Source organism: Leptodactylus fuscus, chromosome 8, assembly GCF_031893055.1.
Source record: "Leptodactylus fuscus isolate aLepFus1 chromosome 8, aLepFus1.hap2, whole genome shotgun sequence".
NCBI lineage: Eukaryota > Metazoa > Chordata > Amphibia > Anura > Leptodactylidae > Leptodactylus > Leptodactylus fuscus.
The window spans coordinates 54,514,069-54,535,401 of NC_134272.1; the positions used below are offsets into that span (position 1 = coordinate 54,514,069).

The following is a 21,333-nucleotide window of genomic DNA, read 5'->3' on the forward strand; positions in this document are numbered from 1 at the left end:
AACCTGCCCCCACATACTGACCACTGACAGGATAGAGATACCAAACTCGAACAAGGAATATAACATTCCAGGTACCTTCACCTGCAGCACATCCAATGTAGTGTATTTAATTATGTGTACCAAATGCTCCACTGATAATCTGTATGTTGGAGAGACCGGACAGCAACTTAGACTGCGCATGAACTCACATCGCCATACTATTAAAGAACAAAGATCTGACCTTCCCGTGTCAAAACATTTTTGCAGGGGGGACCACAACATTACCAATGACATGAAAATTCTGATTTTGAGAGGGAATTTCAGATCTAAGAGAGAAAGACGCATACATGAATATAAATTCATGACATTGTTTCGGACACTAGAGTGTGGGATTAATGCATCACAGGGGTTCATGTCTTTTTACAGTAGTGTGTGATCTGACAAGGACCTGTAAGTGTTTATATTGTCTCCACCAATTACCACATTGTCTCGACCAAATGTCTCCACCAATTGCTTACATTGTCTCACCAACTACTAACAACCCCCCCCCCTCCTCCTGAAATCTAACACCCTTTGTGCCTGCTCTGTGTGTATATATATATATATATATATGCATCCTTCAAAAATGTTTTTAAATTTGCTTTGACAAAGGAGCCTTGCGCTTCGAAACGTTAGCCATTTGTCATCATTATGAGTTAGCCATTAAAAAGGTATCAACTACTGAAGATTACCAAGTTTTCGTGTTTTTTTATATTCACAATGAGGAAGTCATGGTTGGGTTTTCGACAAGTCTCAGACCATAGCACATTCCTGCATTCATTCATTGGCAACCGTATACACTGGCAACCAATCAAGACAAAGTTGCTTAGAGAAAAACTTTAAAACCCCTTTAAGGTTCAAGGTATGTGAACCATTAATGGGAAACTAATAGGTTCTTTTAGGACCCCCATACACCACCAGTACCTGTGGCATCCACTGTAGCACATTACAATCCCCAAAGTCTCAAACTGATGCCAAAAACATTGTTACTTCATTGCAGCTTATACAAATGAGCCTCACTTAGTCATTGTAGGTGGCCCCACTGCTTCCCTGGTCACATTCCTGGGTGGTTATTTTGTGCTATATCACTCCTACAAGGTGTGATTGACAAGATTCCTTAGGCATCCAGACCCTCTCCTGAAGTAAACCTGAAATCCCGCCCAGGCGCACTTTGTGTTTTTTGCACCCAAAGTCCTCGAGGCTTTTTCTATGCTTGTGTGCATGCACCGCTGTCCGGCGGGACAAGACAGGTGTATTATTAATATTATTAAAGGAAAAATATCTTTGTGCCGTTTTAGCCAGTGGATATGAAAAAAAAAATTTGAGTGTATTCACTGGGAGGCCTTGGAGAAGCGTGTTACAATAACTTGAGCGGGAGATTATGAGGGCATGGACTAGCATCTTTGTAGTTTCAGGGGTGCTGCTCATGAGGGCAGGAAGTCCTAAAATGACCAGTGAAGTACAACGTTCTCATGATACCAAGAATGTAAAGTACAGCAATGGGAATTACAAAAATGGAGGACGCGTGCCATACCTGGGTGTGCTGCGTGGCTCATAATTCGTATCAATCTCTCTACTAGTACATGGTTGTAGGAATGACTGTCTTTAGCTGGCTTCAACGACAACTGGATTTTTTCCAATTTATCAGGATTTATTCCTATCAACAAAAAAAGAAAGGTAATATTACTATAAAGGGTGTTCTGTTTAACATCGGAAGTGGCAGTGTTAGCTTTTACTATGTAATCTAGTCAGCAAATAGTGTTCTGCACTTCATAAGAGGACTCCATGCCATTCATTACATGATGGATTTTTTTTTTGTTTTCATTTGGCAAACATTCGAATACCGCAGCACTGCTCTGAAAACTTGATAATGGGAAGTATAAATTCAGTGAACAATACATAGGTTTGTCCAAATAGATACAAATCTCTAACAATGAGACTTCCGAAAGTTCAGAACAACTTGGAACAAAATGCATCAACAAACCTAACTTGGTATGATACCAGCCAAGCCAAGGTAGCTTGAACATGACTTGTCTTTGCTGTCATGTATAACACTGTATTACAAAGTTCTGGGAATAATATCACTCCTTAAGGAGAGATCACCTTGTCAGATGTATGGAGTCTTACAAAAGCCTTTTTTGCTCCACTGGGGGTTTATGGGAAAAATATGCTAATCTGTTTTAATCTGTTTTCTTGGAAAACAGATTTGCATATTTTTCCCATAATCCCCCAGTGGAGCGAAAAAGGCTTTTGTGAGACTACATATGCCTGAGAAGGTCATCTCTCCTTAAGGAGTGATATTATCCCCAGAACCTGGTCTAGAAGTCTCTCATCTCTGCCAAATCAGTTTTCCCTAAGCTGTGCTGAGGAGATCCAACCAGATTGAAACCGTGCTGTCCACAGCTGGGATACTGAAGTGGCTAATCCCTGCATTATAGCATTAAAGGCTTGTTGAAAAAGTCGGGCATGATGTTTAAGGGGGGTTGCCCCTAGAGGGCAGCAAGCAGAAGTCTCAGCATGAAATAGACGGCATAGAGAAGTACAATATGGCTAAAAAGACTGTGCTGCAAAGAGCCATAATTCACTCATTTACAAAATAAAACCCCTAAAAATATTTGTATGTGTGGATGTAATGATGATATATGTAAGTGACTGCAATTTTACAGAGAGAGGAGAAGCTTAAATGGGAGAAATTGTACAATTAAAAAGGAGGCTCTAGTGCCCTGTTGGGCCACCTCTAACCTGGATTCAATGGGAGATATGGTTGGCCATGAAGAACACAGGTTCCATATGGCATCCTGTTGCAGTTAGGCCAAAGTTAGAATTCCAGCTGATCCCATAAATGCTCAATGCCCTCACGTAACCACTGCTCCCAACACCTAACAGCTAGGTCAGAACAGCCTAGTTGTGGGCAATTTATCAAAACAACCATCCGGCAGCTCACAGTCCAATGTTGGCAAAGTCCAGAAATTGTTTATTGACCTTAATGTGTTTGAGTGTTTCGCAGAGTCATCCCTATTAGAGATGAGCAAGTACTGTTCGGATCAGCTGATCCGAACAGCACGCTCCATAGAAATGAATGGATGCACCTGGTACTTCCGCTTTGACGTCGGCCGGCCGCTTAACCCCCCGCGTGCCGGCTACGTCCATTCACTTCTATGCGAGCGTGCTGTTCGGATCGGCTCATCTCTAATCCCTAGTGGTCAAGGATCTCTCACCAAGAGGAAAAGGAAGGAAGTACTCAACATTTCCTTTTTCTTGTCACGTCTCACCAAGAGGTATACTACTCAAAAGTAGCTTCTAAGAAGTTTTCGTAGGGATTTGGAGAAATCACTTTTACTCCCTTTTGTGACGATCATTTTTATGTCTGCCTGAGACAAAACTGCATGCTCAGATTTACAGCAGTACAAGATTTCTATGTTTTATGAGTGTTTATAGAATCTGGTTAGGCACTGCTCACATCTATGCTGATCGTTTCTTCTACTGTACCGGAACAGTACCGTGTAAAAACAGAGAAATCAAAATGACAAAAATGGCAGATCCGGCAAATGACAAATACCAACAGACTTGATAAGACCCAGTGACTATGCCATGGTTCACAGGGTTTGCATCATGGTATCCGATATTTCTCCAGACAACATAGGTATTGATGAAATCTCTGATAAAGCTCATAAAGGTCTGCACCTCCACTATAGTTTTCCTCTAGAACAGTACAGAAAAATCAAAGGGAAAGCAATGCCAGGATGAAGGCACCAATCGTTCATTCAGAGCTCCAGGCACTTGCCAGGCATTTTTAAGGAGCCGGACAGAAAACAATGCAAGTTTATGATATGTCTGCTGGACAGATCAGCGCTATTCAGTGCAACAATTGATGTGCCAGATGCAAGAAGGGATCCCACACAAAAATTTGTTCTGAAATCATGAATTACCGTATTTTACCGTAATTTACCGTAATTACCGTATAAAAATAGGGAAAAAAAATTTTCAGGCAAAAAATGGTAAAATATTTAATATATGGGAGTTGTAGTTTTGGAACAGCTGCAAGGCCACATTGACAGGTGACCCTGCAGCTGTACGGGGATGTATAGGGCGTTTTTTTTGTGGGGCCAGGTGTAGACCGGGCATTTTCAGACACAGGGATACCTAATGTATATGTTTCACAGTAATGTTATACTTTTATATGTATTCTAGGGAAAGGAGGTGAACTTTTATTTATTTTATTTTTTATTATATTTTTTTTTAAGTGGTTTTTTTTTTTTTTTTTACTATTTTAATATCCCCCGCCTAGGGGGCTTGAACCTGCAATCATTTGATTGCAAGTCCCATAGACGGCAATACAAGTGTATTGCCGTCTATGGGAGATTCTATACATTACTATCGCGGAGGGTCATAGACCAGCCGCGATAGTAATATATATCTATGACAGGCCTGGGAGCCTTCATTAGGCTCCCAGCTGTCATCGGAACAGGCCGGCTCCTGCGGCCTCGCCGTGCAGGAGCCGGCCTGCATCACTAAAGGTATGAAGCCGGGGGGGGGGGGCTAACTAACTGTCGGGACCTGCGGAGGAGCAGTGGGTTTGCAGCATGGCCGTGCTACTGCCACCGCTGGTTTTCTTCAGCGGCAGTAGCGCGGCAATCCGCAGGCCCCGGCAGCTAAGACAGTCCCCGGCATCTGCTGTAATAGACCGGCGGATGCCGGGGAGTGTCTTAGCTGCCGGGGCCTGCAGTATTGTCACACTCCTGCCGCTGAAGAAAACCAGCGGTGGCAGTAGCGCGGCAATCTGCAGGCCCCGGCAGCTAAGACACTCCCCGGCATCCGCCGGTCTATTACAGCAGATGCCGGGGACTGTCTTAGCTGCCGGGGCCTGCGGATTGCCGCGCTACTGCCGCTGAAGAAAACCAGCGGTGGCAGTAGCGCGGCCATGCTGCAAACCCACATTCAGACTATAAGACGCACCCTCATTTTCCTCCGAAATTTGGGGGGAAAAAAGTGCGTCTTATAGTCCGAAAAATACGGTAATTTTTTTTTGGTTGTTTTTGCCAAATTATGACTACAAAGTTGGCTAAACCTCTAGAACACCTTTCGTTCACAGATGAAGGCGACACCTAAAACTGTACAGAAAACCCTAAAATAGTACAAGAGTGTAGAGCAGTAGGCTATAAAAACAGGTCAATGTCCGTAACTAGAAATTGTAGGTCTTATTTATTTCTAGGAACCTGACCCTGGCTATCTGTGTGGGAAGTCTCGAGAACCTTCAAAGTGGTTATGTGCAGAGTACAATAGTCAAAGGAAATTGAGAAACAGATGTCTTTACCAAGAAGTTCATTCTTATTCATTATACATGATGGTATTCTGTGGTCAGGGAATAAAGTTTACTCAATGGTTAGTTATAATCTATTTGTTAAGATTACCAGGGAACGAACCCGGTATAAAAGCTATCATTTGCTAAGGGTCAATTTACACTGCATTTAGCATTTTACAACAGAGGTACACACCAGAAGGAATTTTTGTCATATTTCTGTGACAGTTTCCTCGAATATATGCGATTCTTTAGGTATAAGTCATCCACGGGATTCTATCTAAAAAAGATACGCGCTGCACGGTGTACAATTTTTTGGGGATGACATCTGTATGGAACAACACAGCAGACTGAGCTACACAGAGGGGAAAATGGTATACTGATGTACATCAGCTGGCAGAGGCCAAAATGGGCATTCTCCTGGTATCTTTAAAGAGAACCTGTACGACATGCTAAATTGCATACACCATTTGATTCCACTGTGTCTCTGGTAAATGTGACTAAAACAAAAAAATAAATAAAAAAAATGTGTCGTCCTCTACAAAAAATATGGTCCCTGGAAGGTTGTATATATTAGCTATAATTTGCAAAGTGGGCAGCAACATTTTATTTTTCTGAGAAGATTAAAGCTAATATAGGGGGCCATATTTACTGACTGTATGGAGAGATTATTTAAAAGGAGATCTTTCACCACTTCCCACAAGTCCAGTTTTTTATATACTGTAATTCAATAGGCACTGCTCCATAGTTTATGGAACAATTGGAATTTTTTTCTCCAGCCCCCAACATTCCTGAGCAATCAGTGCTGTTAGTTTTGGTGCCTGATATGCTATTTAGGCTCTGTATTGTCAGAAAGGGGGTGTGATTCTGAGCTCTGACACAGACTGCCTGTAATTGGAGCTCTGAATCACACCCCCTGCCTGACCCTACCCTTTTGATTATATAGGGCTTAAATAGCACATCAGGCACCAAAACTAACTGCGCTTGTTGCTCGGGAACAGTGGAGGCTAGAGAGAAAATACCAACTGTGCTGGAATCAGGGGATCAGCAACTATAAACAGATAAGTACCTGAATTGGGAGATGTGAAGACAGGTTCTCTTTAATATGAAGTCAGGGCTATTATTAATACATTTGCCAAATATATACTATGAACTCATATTTCTTTTTAGACCAATATTTAACAGATTCTTAAAGTAACAGTATACATTTCAGTCTTTTTATTGTATACAATAATTCTATAAACAAGAAACGTATCCATAATGTATTTTTCTGCAGTTCACTTACCGCTATTACGAGACATTGCATAAAGAAGACACAAGACAAATAGAGTATAATAATCATCATCTGTGCATTCCAATGTACTGTAAACCATGTCCAAGAAGGGCCTAAGGAAGACACAAGGTTTACAAATTCTCAGCAACAGGATCTTGGATTTAAGACAAAGATGGTAAATGCTAACAGAAGAAGTTTGTTACGCATTTCGGACCCTCAGTAAAAGCACTGAAGTAAAAGAAATGGTTAATTGTCACAAAACTTGTGATACTGCACATACAAGGGTTCTCTGAGAAGTTTCCAACCTCCACATGTAGATGGCAACACTCGTCAACCAAAGTTGGGGAATGTGTTCATGCATGCGTTGGAATGTACTCACAAAAATGTCAGCCATTTTGCACCAGTGGTTTTTCTTTGACAGTCGTTGTAGTCAAAGTTGGTATCTTTTTCTTCAAAATAGTTGTTCACCAAAGTGATGGCTTCTTCATTTGATGAAAATTTCTGTCCTCCGAGCTCAACTTTTAGCCGAGGGAACAAAAAAAAATCGTTTGGGGCTAGATCTGGTGAGTAAGGAGGGCGGTCAAGCAATTCAAACCGCAGTTCATGGATTTCCGCCATGGCAGTCGCTGAGGTGTGGGCTGGCGCGTTGTCCTGGTGAAACAGAATTTTCTTCTTCTGCAAATGGGGCCGTTTTCCCTCAATTTCTGCTTTCAGCTTGTCAGGTAATGTCGCGTTGTATGCTCCTGTAATAGTTTTTCCTTTTTCAAGAAAATCTATGAAGATAACTCCATGACTATCCCAGAAAACAGTTGCCATCATTTTCCCAGCCAAAGGAACTGTCTTTGCCTTTTTTGGAGCCGATTCTTGTTTCGCAGTCCACTGTTTTGACGGTTTTTGTTTCTGGGGTGTATTGGTGTATCCAAGTTTCATCCACAGTAATTAACCTGCGCCCAAACTCTGATTTATTCTAAACTGCGCCGACAGAGCTTTGCAAATGTTCATCCGAACACGTTTTTGGTCCAGAGTGAGCAATCGCGGCACCCAGCGCTCGGTCAGCTTTGGTGAACTTTAGCAATGTTTTTCATTCGTGGTTGCAGTTTTTGGTTGTCCCGAATGTTCATCGTCAACCAAGCTGGTACGGCCACGTTTAAATTCAGCTGCCTAAAATTTGACGGTGGTACATGATGGTGCAGAGTCCCGGTAAACAGCATCCAACTCGTCTTTAATTTGCGAAGGCAAATTTTTCAAAAACAAAAATCTATTGAAAACTCGATATTCGATTTTATCCATTTTCGCAAAATCACTCGCATCGACTCAGTACAACGACTGTCAAAGAAAAACAGCTGGTGCAAAATGGCTGAAATTTTTGTGAGTACTTTCCAACGCATGCGCGAACACATTCCCAACTTTGGTTGACAAGTGTTGCCATATACACGTGGAGGTCGGAAACTTTTCAGACTACCCTCGTATTGCACAATTTAATGATGCCCTTAGTCAAATAGTTGTGCGACGGTAGCAAGATCACTCCTGGATTATTTTCATAGATAACCATTATGTTGCGATACAGTAATTAATGTTATGTTATCTCACACACATCATTGCCAGGGTTACACAAGAATGTTACTTTATTTGTCCAAATCACAGTTACCATTACAAGGAGTTCCACAGAAACTCAGTCCTGAACCCATTTTGATGCAACATTCAACAGTTGGGCAACTCTTGCGTGATGTATTGCCAATAGTTTGCCCACAACTGGAGGATAACCACATAATGTATAGGTCATCAGAAGCTATGAGAATCAAATAAAATAGTCACCAGAAATAATGACTAATGAAGAAAAAAAAAAAGTGAATCATATGACCCTGCCCTTTACAGAGAGAACATGTCAGGTCATTTTAGCCATCTAAAGCACCATAGACGACCTGATAAACTTCACATAAACCACACATACCCCTGTATATTTATTTATATGTACAGTACTACAATGAATCGGAATTTCAATGTCTCTGTGCTGCAGTAGTGTGCTGTCACCTTACCTGCTCTGCCCAGCCTGTGCCCCGGCGGCAGCCGCACTCTTCTCCTCATCTGTTGTATTCTCCTCCTTAACATGTAACATGGGCTTTTCTGCTGCTTTTGATCTTTCCATGATCACCATTTCTATTTCTAGAAGATACAATTCAATTCAATTTACATTTATAACACTATAACACTGTCATTTACGGTACATTATAACGCTGTATATTTACCCATCAATACAATTAAAGAATTTAGCATAAATCACATAAAACAAGGTGAAGCCAAACAGTGCATTCATCCACAGTAATAAAATGTGGCAGGGACTGGCAAAAAATGGCCATGGATGAAAAATATAATACAATACCTATTCTGTAGAGGTACGCTCCCATATCGTAAAATGTACAAAACATGTTTTCACATCACAGAAATGTTTGTAATATGGGCCATTATGCAACATCCCTTCTGAAGGTCTACCGTACGAGTACCTGCCCTGCAACCTAGTTCATCCTTCTGGGGGAACCAAACTTAAACTTTAAAGCCCTTAGCTTTACGGTTTGTGACTGCCCATGGCGACATGTCAGCCATTTATGTGGAATTTGAAGTAGGAGCCAGAGTTGGAGTTAAGCTGTGGAAAAATAGAAGAATGGGAGGTTTGACCTACAGATTACACAAACTTTCTGGCTCAGATAGTTAGGGAACGGGTCACTTTTTGGGAAAGACTTGCCATATATGGCACATTTTTAGGGACAAGCTGTGGTTGGAATGTTTTTCTTGTCTTTTAACTTATAAGACTTTCCAAAATTGGTGTGACATGGACTTGGCATGTAACTGTCAGAAGGAATATATTTATCAAAGACTTAGGACAGATCAGAGATTTATCAAAGTTAGTGCAAGCCAAAAGTGGAAGAGTTATTTATAGCATGGTATTCCACTCTTCATTTTTTCATAGACTTTTGGAAAATGCTACAAACAACTGAATTTTAACATTACACCAATTTTATCCATTCTGCCTAATTATCTATAAAAAGAAGCCCATGTATGCCAGGGCAGGGGCGAACCTTGTGCCTTCTACTGTCTGTAGAAGGAGACACATTTTCTTATCCAACTCTGGAGCGGTCTTAGTGTCATTTCACACAGAAGAATTTGCCACGTATTTGGGGGTGGATTTCGCCCCCGAATCCAGAGCAGATTCCTCCTGAATCTGCCTCCTATTGAAAACAATCACAGCAGGAGATGGAAAAAAAGAAGAAGCGTCCTGCTCGATCTCACTGTGGATTCCGCGGCTGGAGTCTCCCTCCTGATTAGGCCCATTCATCCGGGCATAATCAGGAGATGGATGCCATCCCATCGCGGATAGCTCTGCAAAAATTATGGCGGCGGAAAATGAAGAGGAGTTTCCTTTTTATTTTCCACTGTATAAACAGACCCTTAAAGAGCACCTTTTACTGCCTCCATGTATGTTAACAGTTGGAATTTTCTCTCTAGCCACCGCTGTTCTAGAACAACAAGTGCAGTTAGTTTTGGTGCCTGATGTGCTATTTAAGAGCTGCATTGTCACAAGAGCAGTGTCAGGTGGAGGAGAGGTGTAATTCAGAACTCCAAGCAGAGGCAGCCAGTGTCATAGCTCAGAATCCCACCCCTTGTCTGCTACTGTCTGGCACCACTCACCTGACAGTACAGAACCTAAATCAGGCATATCAGGCACCAAAACTATTAGCATTGATTGTTCGGGAATGGTGAGGGCTAGAGAAAAATTTCCATTTGTGCCAGAATCAACGGAGCAGAGTCTAATAAATGATGTAAAGAGCTGGACTTGTTGGAATTGGTGAAAGGTCATCTTTTAAGTGGTTTGGAATATGGAAACGGCCAAGCAGACTGTTTTACACCATTTCCACTATTCCTATAGAATTAGATATGAATTACGGAAATGGCATAGCCCAGTTAGCTACACGTTTATACGGTCTACCTAACTCTCAAAGAGGTTAAGGAGTTACAAAAAAGTCTGCTCACCTGTTTCCGTATTCCTGGCCACCTCAAGCTGCTGCAAAAGTAGATTATTGTATAGAATACTGCTCTTGTGTGCCAACCAATATCACTTGCTAAGTGACTTACCAAAGAGCAGTCTAAGAACCTGGTGGCACCAGGTATTGTAATTATGTATTTATTGTTTTATTTATTACTGTAACTCAGTCTCTTTAATATAAGCACGGCAGGGTGTGATCCAGCTCTTCCATATTTCTGCCACAACTAGTGATGTGTATTTAGCATTTGGCAATTGCACAAACACATCCATTTTGAGTAAAACCAAAAATAAAAATCATTCTACATTTGCCAAAAATAAAAAGGATTTTAAGAGAAGCTTCCAAAGCTATTAAAGTCCTGCTATGAGTGATAAACCATTAACTACTGTTTACTGAGCAGTGCGAATGATGTGAAGTGGCAGGCAGCACTAAGCACTAGAGATGAGCGAACAGTGTTCTATCGAACACATGTTCGATCGGATATCAGGGTGTTCGCCATGTTCGAATCGAATCGAACACCACGTGGTAAAGTGCGCCAAAATTCGATTCCCCTCCCACCTTCCCTGGCGCCTTTTTTGCACCAATAACAGCGCAGGGGAGGTGGGACAGGAACTACGACACCGGGGGCATTGAAAAAAATTGGAAAAAGTCATTGGCTGCCGAAATCAGGTGACCTCCATTTTAGACGAATAGTGGATTTCAAATCCGGGTCATATGAGAATGTGAACTTTGTGACTATGAGACAGGGATAGCTGTACAGGCAGGGATAGCTAGGGATAACCTTTATTTAGGGGGGAATGTTATTAAAAATAACTTTTTGGGGCTCTATCGGGTGTGTAATTGTGATTTTTGTGAGATAAACTTTTTCCCATAGGGATGCATTGGCCAGCGCTGATTGGCCGAATTCCGTACTCTGGCCAATCAGTGCTGGCCAATGCATTCTATTAGCTTGATGAAGCAGAGTGTGCACAAGGGTTCAAGCGCACCCTCGGCTCTGATGTAGCAGAGCCGAGGCTGCACAAGGGTTCAAGCGCACCCTCGGCTCTGATGTAGGAGAGCCGAGGGTGCACTTGAACCCTTGTGCACCCTCAGCTCTGCTACATCAGAGCCGAGGGTGCGCTTGAACCCTTGTGCACACTCTGCTTCATCAAGCTAATAGAATGCATTGGCCAGCGCTGATTGGCCAATGTATTCTATTAGCCTGATGAAGTAGAGCTGAATGTGTGTGCTAAGCACACACATTCAGCTCTACTTCATCGGGCTAATAGAATGCATTGGCCAGCGCTGATTGGCCAGAGTACGGAACTCGACCAATCAGCGCTGGCTCTGCTGGAGGAGGCGGAGTCTAAGATCGCTCCACACCAGTCTCCATTCAGGTCCGACCTTAGACTCCGCCTCCTCCGGCAGAGCCAGCGCTGATTGGCCGAAGGCTGGCCAATGCATTCCTATGCGAATGCAGAGACTTAGCAGTGCTGAGTCAGTTTTGCTCAACTACACATCTGATGCACACTCGGCACTGCTACATCAGATGTAGCAATCTGATGTAGCAGAGCCGAGGGTGCACTAGAACCCCTGTGCAAACTCAGTTCACGCTAATAGAATGCATTGGCCAGCGCTGATTGGCCAATGCATTCTATTAGCCCGATGAAGTAGAGCTGAATGTGTGTGCTAAGCACACACATTCAGCACTGCTTCATCACGCCAATACAATGCATTAGCCAGTGCTGATTGGCCAGAGTACGGAATTCGGCCAATCAGCGCTGGCTCTGCTGGAGGAGGCGGAGTCTAAGGTCGGACCTGAATGGAGACTGGTGTGGACCGATCTTAGACTCCGCCTCCTCCAGCAGAGCCAGCGCTGATTGGTCGAGTTCCGTACTCTGGCCAATCAGCGCTGGCCAATGCATTCTATTAGCCCGATGAAGTAGAGCTGAATGTGTGTGCTTAGCACACACATTCAGCTCTACTTCATCAGGCTAATAGAATACATTGGCCAATCAGCGCTGGCCAATGCATTCTATTAGCTTGATGAAGCAGAGTGTGCACAAGGGTTCAAGCGCACCCTCGGCTCTGATGTAGCAGAGCCGAGGCTGCACAAGGGTTCAAGTGCACCCTCGGCTCTCCTACATCAGAGCCGAGGGTGCGCTTGAACCCTTGTGCAGCCTCGGCTCTGCTACATCAGAGCCGAGGGTGCGCTTGAACCCTTGTGCACACTCTGCTTCATCAAGCTAATAGAATGCATTGGCCAGCACTGATTGGCCAGAGTACGGAATTCGGCCAATCAGCGCTGGCCAATGCATTCTATTAGCCCGATGAAGTAGAGCTGAATGTGTGTGCTAAGCACACACATTCAGCACTGCTTCATCACGCCAATACAATGCATTAGCCAGTGCTGATTGGCCAGAGTACGGAATTCGGCCAATCAGCGCTGGCTCTGCTGGAGGAGGCGGAGTCTAAGATCGCTCCACACCAGTCTCCATTCAGGTCCGACCTTAGACTCCGCCTCCTCCAGCAGAGCCAGCGCTGATTGGCCGAATTCCGTACTCTGGCCAATCAGCACTGGCTAATGCATTGTATTGGCTTGATGAAGCAGTGCTGAATGTGTGTGCTTAGCACACACATTCAGCTCTACTTCATCGGGCTAATAGAATGCATTGGCCAGCGCTGATTGGCCGAATTCCGTACTCTGGCCAATCAGCACTGGCTAATGCATTGTATTGGCTTGATGAAGCAGTGCTGAATGTGTGTGCTTAGCACACACATTCAGCTCTACTTCATCGGGCTAATAGAATGCATTGGCCAATCAGCGCTGGCCAATGCATTCTATTAGCGTGAACTGAGTTTGCACAGGGGTTCTAGTGCACCCTCGGCTCTGCTACATCAGATTGCTACATCTGATGTAGCAGTGCCGAGTGTGCATCAGATGTGTAGTTGAGCAAAACTGACTCAGCACTGCTAAGTCTGCATTCGCATAGGAATGCATTGGCCAGCCTTCGGCCAATCAGCGCTGGCTCTGCCGGAGGAGGCGGAGTCTAAGGTCGGACCTGAATGGAGACTGGTGTGGAGCGATCTTAGACTCCGCCTCCTCCAGCAGAGCCAGCGCTGATTGGCCGAATTCCGTACTCTGGCCAATCAGCACTGGCTAATGCATTGTATTGGCTTGATGAAGCAGTGCTGAATGTGTGTGCTTAGCACACACATTCAGCTCTACTTCATCGGGCTAATAGAATGCATTGGCCAATCAGCGCTGGCCAATGCATTCTATTAGCGTGAACTGAGTTTGCACAGGGGTTCTAGTGCACCCTCGGCTCTGCTACATCAGATTGCTACATCTGATGTAGCAGTGCCGAGTGTGCATCAGATGTGTAGTTGAGCAAAACTGACTCAGCACTGCTAAGTCTGCATTCGCATAGGAATGCATTGGCCAGCCTTCGGCCAATCAGCGCTGGCTCTGCCGGAGGAGGCGGAGTCTAAGGTCGGACCTGAATGGAGACTGGTGTGGAGCTATCTTAGACTCCGCCTCCTCCAGCAGAGCCAGCGCTGATTGGTCGAGTTCCGTACTCTGGCCAATCAGCACTGGCCAATGCATTTCTATGGGGAAAAGTTAGCTTGCGAAAATCGCAAACTGACAGGGATTTCCATGAAATAAAGTGACTTTTATGCCCCCAGACATGCTTCCCCTGCTGTCCCAGTGTCATTCCAGGGTGTTGGTATCATTTCCTGGGGTGTCATAGTGGACTTGGTGACCCTCCAGACACGAATTTGGGTTTCCCCCTTAACGAGTTTATGTTCCCCATAGACTATAATGGGGTTCGAAACCCATTCGAACACTCGAACAGTGAGCGGCTGTTCGAATCGAATTTCGAACCTCGAACATTTTAGTGTTCGCTCATCTCTACTAAGCAGGTTACGGCAGCTCCCGTACAGAAGTGTTGTAACATGTGAAGATGAAAACAGAATGACAGAGCAGATTTACGTAAAGTATCACATAAAATACCCTTCAGGGTAATACTGTATTCAGGACACGTGAATAGGGTAGCACCTTATCTTCAGCAAAAAATTCTAATATATACAAGTGTGGGTGTTTCTTGGTAAATTCGTGTGTGCCTGATGTTTACATAGGAGTGTATAAATATACATAAGTAAGTCTAGGAGTGTCACTTATATAGTATATATGTTATATAATGATTGTAAGTTTCTCTTTACCATGTAGTCCTTTGAACGTATATAAAGAATTGCACAATTTGATTTCTCACCTTCAGTTTCACCAATAGTTTTTACTCCTTTTGAGCCAACCTCTGCCGATTTTGCCTTATCAGGGTCTTCGTGGCCTTCCTCAGGCAGTTTGTCCTCCTCCTCTTCTTCGCCCACATTTTTGTAGTTTGGCCTCTTTTGCAGCTTCTTTTTCCCCCTTTGTCGGTTAATTTCAAGGGATTTCTCTAGACTCTCTTGAGGTTTGATGAAACATCTAATGCTGGATTCTCCCTATGAGAATAAAAACAGGAATAGATTAGCAAAGTAATGAATCAGAATAAGCAAATTCAGAATGTCAAAGAGGACATGGCCCAAGGAGAAGAGTTTTTTCAAATAGATCTTTTTGATAAATTTTGACAAATCCTTTAACCTTTGTAACTACTATTGACTAGAGATGAGCGAACAGTGTTCTATCGAACACATGTTCGATCGGATATCAGGGTGTTCGCCATGTTCGAATCGAATCGAACACCACGTGGTAAAGTGCGCCAAAATTCGATTCCCCTCCCACCTTCCCTGGCGCCTTTTTTGCACCAATAACAGCGCAGGGGAGGTGGGACAGGAACTACGACACCGGGGGCATTGAAAAAAATTGGAAAAAGTCATTGGCTGCCGAAATCAGGTGACCTCCATTTTAGACGAATAGTGGATTTCAAATCCGGGTCATATGAGAATGTGAACTTTGTGACTATGAGACAGGGATAGCTGTACAGGCAGGGATAGCTAGGGATAACCTTTATTTAGGGGGGAATGTTATTAAAAATAACTTTTTGGGGCTCTATCGGGTGTGTAATTGTGATTTTTGTGAGATAAACTTTTTCCCATAGGGATGCATTGGCCAGCGCTGATTGGCCGAATTCCGTACTCTGGCCAATCAGTGCTGGCCAATGCATTCTATTAGCTTGATGAAGCAGAGTGTGCACAAGGGTTCAAGCGCACCCTCGGCTCTGATGTAGCAGAGCCGAGGCTGCACAAGGGTTCAAGCGCACCCTCGGCTCTGATGTAGGAGAGCCGAGGGTGCACTTGAACCCTTGTGCACCCTCAGCTCTGCTACATCAGAGCCGAGGGTGCGCTTGAACCCTTGTGCACACTCTGCTTCATCAAGCTAATAGAATGCATTGGCCAGCGCTGATTGGCCAATGTATTCTATTAGCCTGATGAAGTAGAGCTGAATGTGTGTGCTAAGCACACACATTCAGCTCTACTTCATCGGGCTAATAGAATGCATTGGCCAGCGCTGATTGGCCAGAGTACGGAACTCGACCAATCAGCGCTGGCTCTGCTGGAGGAGGCGGAGTCTAAGATCGCTCCACACCAGTCTCCATTCAGGTCCGACCTTAGACTCCGCCTCCTCCGGCAGAGCCAGCGCTGATTGGCCGAAGGCTGGCCAATGCATTCCTATGCGAATGCAGAGACTTAGCAGTGCTGAGTCAGTTTTGCTCAACTACACATCTGATGCACACTCGGCACTGCTACATCAGATGTAGCAATCTGATGTAGCAGAGCCGAGGGTGCACTAAAACCCCTGTGCAAACTCAGTTCACGCTAATAGAATGCATTGGCCAGCGCTGATTGGCCAATGCATTCTATTAGCCCGATGAAGTAGAGCTGAATGTGTGTGCTAAGCACACACATTCAGCACTGCTTCATCACGCCAATACAATGCATTAGCCAGTGCTGATTGGCCAGAGTACGGAATTCGGCCAATCAGCGCTGGCTCTGCTGGAGGAGGCGGAGTCTAAGGTCGGACCTGAATGGAGACTGGTGTGGAGCGATCTTAGACTCCGCCTCCTCCAGCAGAGCCAGCGCTGATTGGTCGAGTTCCGTACTCTGGCCAATCAGCGCTGGCCAATGCATTCTATTAGCCCGATGAAGTAGAGCTGAATGTGTGTGCTTAGCACACACATTCAGCTCTACTTCATCAGGCTAATAGAATACATTGGCCAATCAGCGCTGGCCAATGCATTCTATTAGCTTGATGAAGCAGAGTGTGCACAAGGGTTCAAGCGCACCCTCGGCTCTGATGTAGCAGAGCCGAGGCTGCACAAGGGTTCAAGTGCACCCTCGGCTCTCCTACATCAGAGCCGAGGGTGCGCTTGAACCCTTGTGCAGCCTCGGCTCTGCTACATCAGAGCCGAGGGTGCGCTTGAACCCTTGTGCACACTCTGCTTCATCAAGCTAATAGAATGCATTGGCCAGCACTGATTGGCCAGAGTACGGAATTCGGCCAATCAGCGCTGGCCAATGCATTCTATTAGCCCGATGAAGTAGAGCTGAATGTGTGTGCTAAGCACACACATTCAGCACTGCTTCATCACGCCAATACAATGCATTAGCCAGTGCTGATTGGCCAGAGTACGGAATTCGGCCAATCAGCGCTGGCTCTGCTGGAGGAGGCGGAGTCTAAGATCGCTCCACACCAGTCTCCATTCAGGTCCGACCTTAGACTCCGCCTCCTCCAGCAGAGCCAGCGCTGATTGGCCGAATTCCGTACTCTGGCCAATCAGCACTGGCTAATGCATTGTATTGGCTTGATGAAGCAGTGCTGAATGTGTGTGCTTAGCACACACATTCAGCTCTACTTCATCGGGCTAATAGAATGCATTGGCCAGCGCTGATTGGCCGAATTCCGTACTCTGGCCAATCAGCACTGGCTAATGCATTGTATTGGCTTGATGAAGCAGTGCTGAATGTGTGTGCTTAGCACACACATTCAGCTCTACTTCATCGGGCTAATAGAATGCATTGGCCAATCAGCGCTGGCCAATGCATTCTATTAGCGTGAACTGAGTTTGCACAGGGGTTCTAGTGCACCCTCGGCTCTGCTACATCAGATTGCTACATCTGATGTAGCAGTGCCGAGTGTGCATCAGATGTGTAGTTGAGCAAAACTGACTCAGCACTGCTAAGTCTGCATTCGCATAGGAATGCATTGGCCAGCCTTCGGCCAATCAGCGCTGGCTCTGCCGGAGGAGGCGGAGTCTAAGGTCGGACCTGAATGGAGACTGGTGTGGAGCGATCTTAGACTCCGCCTCCACCAGCAGAGCCAGCGCTGATTGGCCGAATTCCGTACTCTGGCCAATCAGCACTGGCTAATGCATTGTATTGGCTTGATGAAGCAGTGCTGAATGTGTGTGCTTAGCACACACATTCAGCTCTACTTCATCGGGCTAATAGAATGCATTGGCCAATCAGCGCTGGCCAATGCATTCTATTAGCGTGAACTGAGTTTGCACAGGGGTTCTAGTGCACCCTCGGCTCTGCTACATCAGATTGCTACATCTGATGTAGCAGTGCCGAGTGTGCATCAGATGTGTAGTTGAGCAAAACTGACTCAGCACTGCTAAGTCTGCATTCGCATAGGAATGCATTGGCCAGCCTTCGGCCAATCAGCGCTGGCTCTGCCGGAGGAGGCGGAGTCTAAGGTCGGACCTGAATGGAGACTGGTGTGGAGCTATCTTAGACTCCGCCTCCTCCAGCAGAGCCAGCGCTGATTGGTCGAGTTCCGTACTCTGGCCAATCAGCACTGGCCAATGCATTTCTATGGGGAAAAGTTAGCTTGCGAAAATCGCAAACTGACAGGGATTTCCATGAAATAAAGTGACTTTTATGCCCACAGACATGCTTCCCCTGCTGTCCCAGTGTCATTCCAGGGTGTTGGTATCATTTCCTGGGGTGTCATAGTGGACTTGGTGACCCTCCAGACACGAATTTGGGTTTCCCCCTTAACGAGTTTATGTTCCCCATAGACTATAATGGGGTTCGAAACCCATTCGAACACTCGAACAGTGAGCGGCTGTTCGAATCGAATTTCGAACCTCGAACATTTTAGTGTTCGCTCATCTCTACTATTGACATATACTTACACATACATATAAAGTAATGAATTGTGCAGTAATGGAGTTTACATATCCAACACTTTTTTAAGCTCTTTTTGATCGAGGTGCGTCCAATGCTGTTATTACATCATACAATCCAGCAGAGAATTATTAAACTAGACTACAGATTACGTATGCAACATAGTAACTTAAAAAAATGAGATAATAAACAACACTGGCAAACCAGGCCTGAAGCAGGAACCCTAAAGGACGAAGAAGAGTAGATGGATCCCTACAAGTATCATCAGTCCATCATATAGTACTAGATAGAAGGTATGCAGGCAGCGAGTCACAACAGTGCCACTGGGATACACAGCATGTAAACGGGACAACAACCACAAAGGAACATCAACATTACTAGAGGTCGTGGGTACTTTTGGTGGCCCCACTTGTTGGATGTGCAAAATTTTGGGGCAGTGTGTAAGGTCATTGGTGAGTTACACAACAGTTCCTAAAACTTTATATGTACCGTATATACTCGAGTATAAGCCGAATTTTTCAGCACAGTTTTTGTGCTGAAAAAGCCCCCCTCGGCTTATACTCGAGTCAAATCTATGACCAGCAGCAATATCAATGTATAGAAGCTCCCATAAAATAGTGGGGGGAAAAAAAAAATTAAACTTCTAAATCCCTCCTTTCCCTAGAATAGACACAAAAGTAGAAAATGACTGTGAAACACAAACACATTAGGTGTCCCTGTGTCTGATAGTGCCCGGTCTACTGAATATAGGGGATCTGCAGTGCTCATATTCCGTTGGGAAGGGTTTAATAGGAGCACTGCAGATACCCTATATTCAGCCAGGCTGAATTCTAAGTGGGGAAAAAAAAAAAAAAAACTCAGTCCTCAAGTTCAGGCAAGGGGCAGACAGACAACCAAAACACCCCATCCCCTTCCCCAGCATCTACTGCACCCAAAAACTCCGACCATTTTAATTTTTGAAATTTTCCAGTAGCTGCTGCATTTACCCATTCGGCTTATACTCGAGTCAATAAGTTTCCCAGTTTTTTGTGGTAAAATTAGGGGCCTCGGCTTATATTCAGGTCGGCTTATACTCCAGTATATACGGTAATTTTTTTATTCTGATTGTAGGGAAGGAAGGTCTTGACTAGCTTCCCCCATCCAGATAATGAGGGACAGCGGGAGCGGAAGTTGAACGGAAGTTGATGGAGGTGGTGAAAGATGAAATGACATTCTCTCAACCGGAGTCTGATCATCCCACTTCACAAAAAGTGCACTAAAACCAAGCTTATATACTACCTGGGAAAGGTGAACACGAGAAAGACAGTAGCAACACTGGATCTCAATGAGTATTAATTGCTTTTCCCTCATCACCCAATAGATCCCTAGTCCTCTCTGTCTCTGGTACTCCAGTAGTAATGTGGCCCACCAGTTGTTATATCTGCAGTTGATCACTGGCCTCAGCAGTCACGTGCAGAATTCAGGTATGTAGTATATTACCGCAGTAATAATATATCTGACTACCATGTGTGACCGCTGAGGACAATGGTTGGTTGCAGTAGCCACATGGGGAACCACTGACATTACAGAAGTGCTAAAACGGAAGACTTATACAGTGGTGGGGACCTAAAGATGGGACAATGAGCCAAAGAATTGGTGAGTGACACTTATTTTTTTTAATTTATGCTCTCACCTTCCCTCTGAGGGTTTTACTTTGTTTTTTTTTCTCCCAGAAAACTTCACTAAGCAAGTAAAATAAAGTATCGCTATAAATGGGAGGGTTTGTTTGGTTAAAACTATTACAATGAATTGAAATGTACTGCAAAAAAAATACACACGTATATAAGTACATGAAAAGTTTAGCTAAGGCATAGTTTAAAAGGAGTGAATATTTAGGTATTGAGGGAGTAATGAAAGGGTTAATATGATCATTTAAACCTAAAATCTAAAGTCCAAATTTTAAATTACGATTCCGTGGCGAGTGCCAACAACAACTCAAAAATAGCTGAATGAACGAAATGTTCGACAACCTGACCTAACAAACCAAGGACTTCGGTTTGCTTCTACTTGCGTCACAGATTCCATCGATTTCCAACAGAAACCACAATGCAGTGCCAGATCTGTCAAACCCAAAATATCACAGCACCTGAGAAACCTGGTTGACCCCCTCCCCAAAGCTTCCCACTGGCTTCTGTTGTGGTGTCCACCATCTTGACTCTAAATACAACCATTGCATGCTTGAGAAATATTACACAATCTACTGAGCCTTCAACAAATGGGAATAAAGTCTTACATCTAAATCCTTTACAGTATTTACCCATGGTCTACAATCTAATCGCACCTTAGGCAGGGCATGTACAAGATCCTTCCAATAAAATGGAACTTTTTCCAATGTGACTGTAATGTTTACTTAAAGGCGAAAAAAAAATTGCCAAAAACCTTCAGCGGTCAACTTTCCGTTTGCTTTATTAGACCCCATGAACATAGTGGTGTGCGTGTCAGTGGAATACAGAATGGACGGCACACGAGTAACATCTGCGAGCAATCCCTGTTCTCCATGGACCCCATCAACAGAACAGATGGACAGAAGTAGGACCTGCTTCATCCTTTGGAGACAT

General features: G+C 44.4%; 1 protein-coding gene across 6 annotated transcripts in view; it reads right to left on the reverse strand.

The window, feature by feature from the left end:
• The window catches only part of CLEC16A (C-type lectin domain containing 16A), a 183,005-nt gene that overhangs the window by 117,163 nt on the left and 44,509 nt on the right, over positions 1 to 21,333 (reverse strand). For all 6 annotated transcript variants that reach the window (XM_075285768.1, XM_075285766.1, XM_075285767.1 and 3 more), the window contains 4 exons: positions 14,881 to 15,109; positions 8,627 to 8,753; positions 6,603 to 6,703; positions 1,553 to 1,675 (listed from right to left, as the gene is read on the reverse strand). In XM_075285768.1, the coding sequence (XP_075141869.1) occupies positions 1,553 to 1,675; positions 6,603 to 6,703; positions 8,627 to 8,753; positions 14,881 to 15,109 (580 nt within the window). The remainder of the gene's footprint in view (positions 1 to 1,552; positions 1,676 to 6,602; positions 6,704 to 8,626; positions 8,754 to 14,880; positions 15,110 to 21,333) is intronic.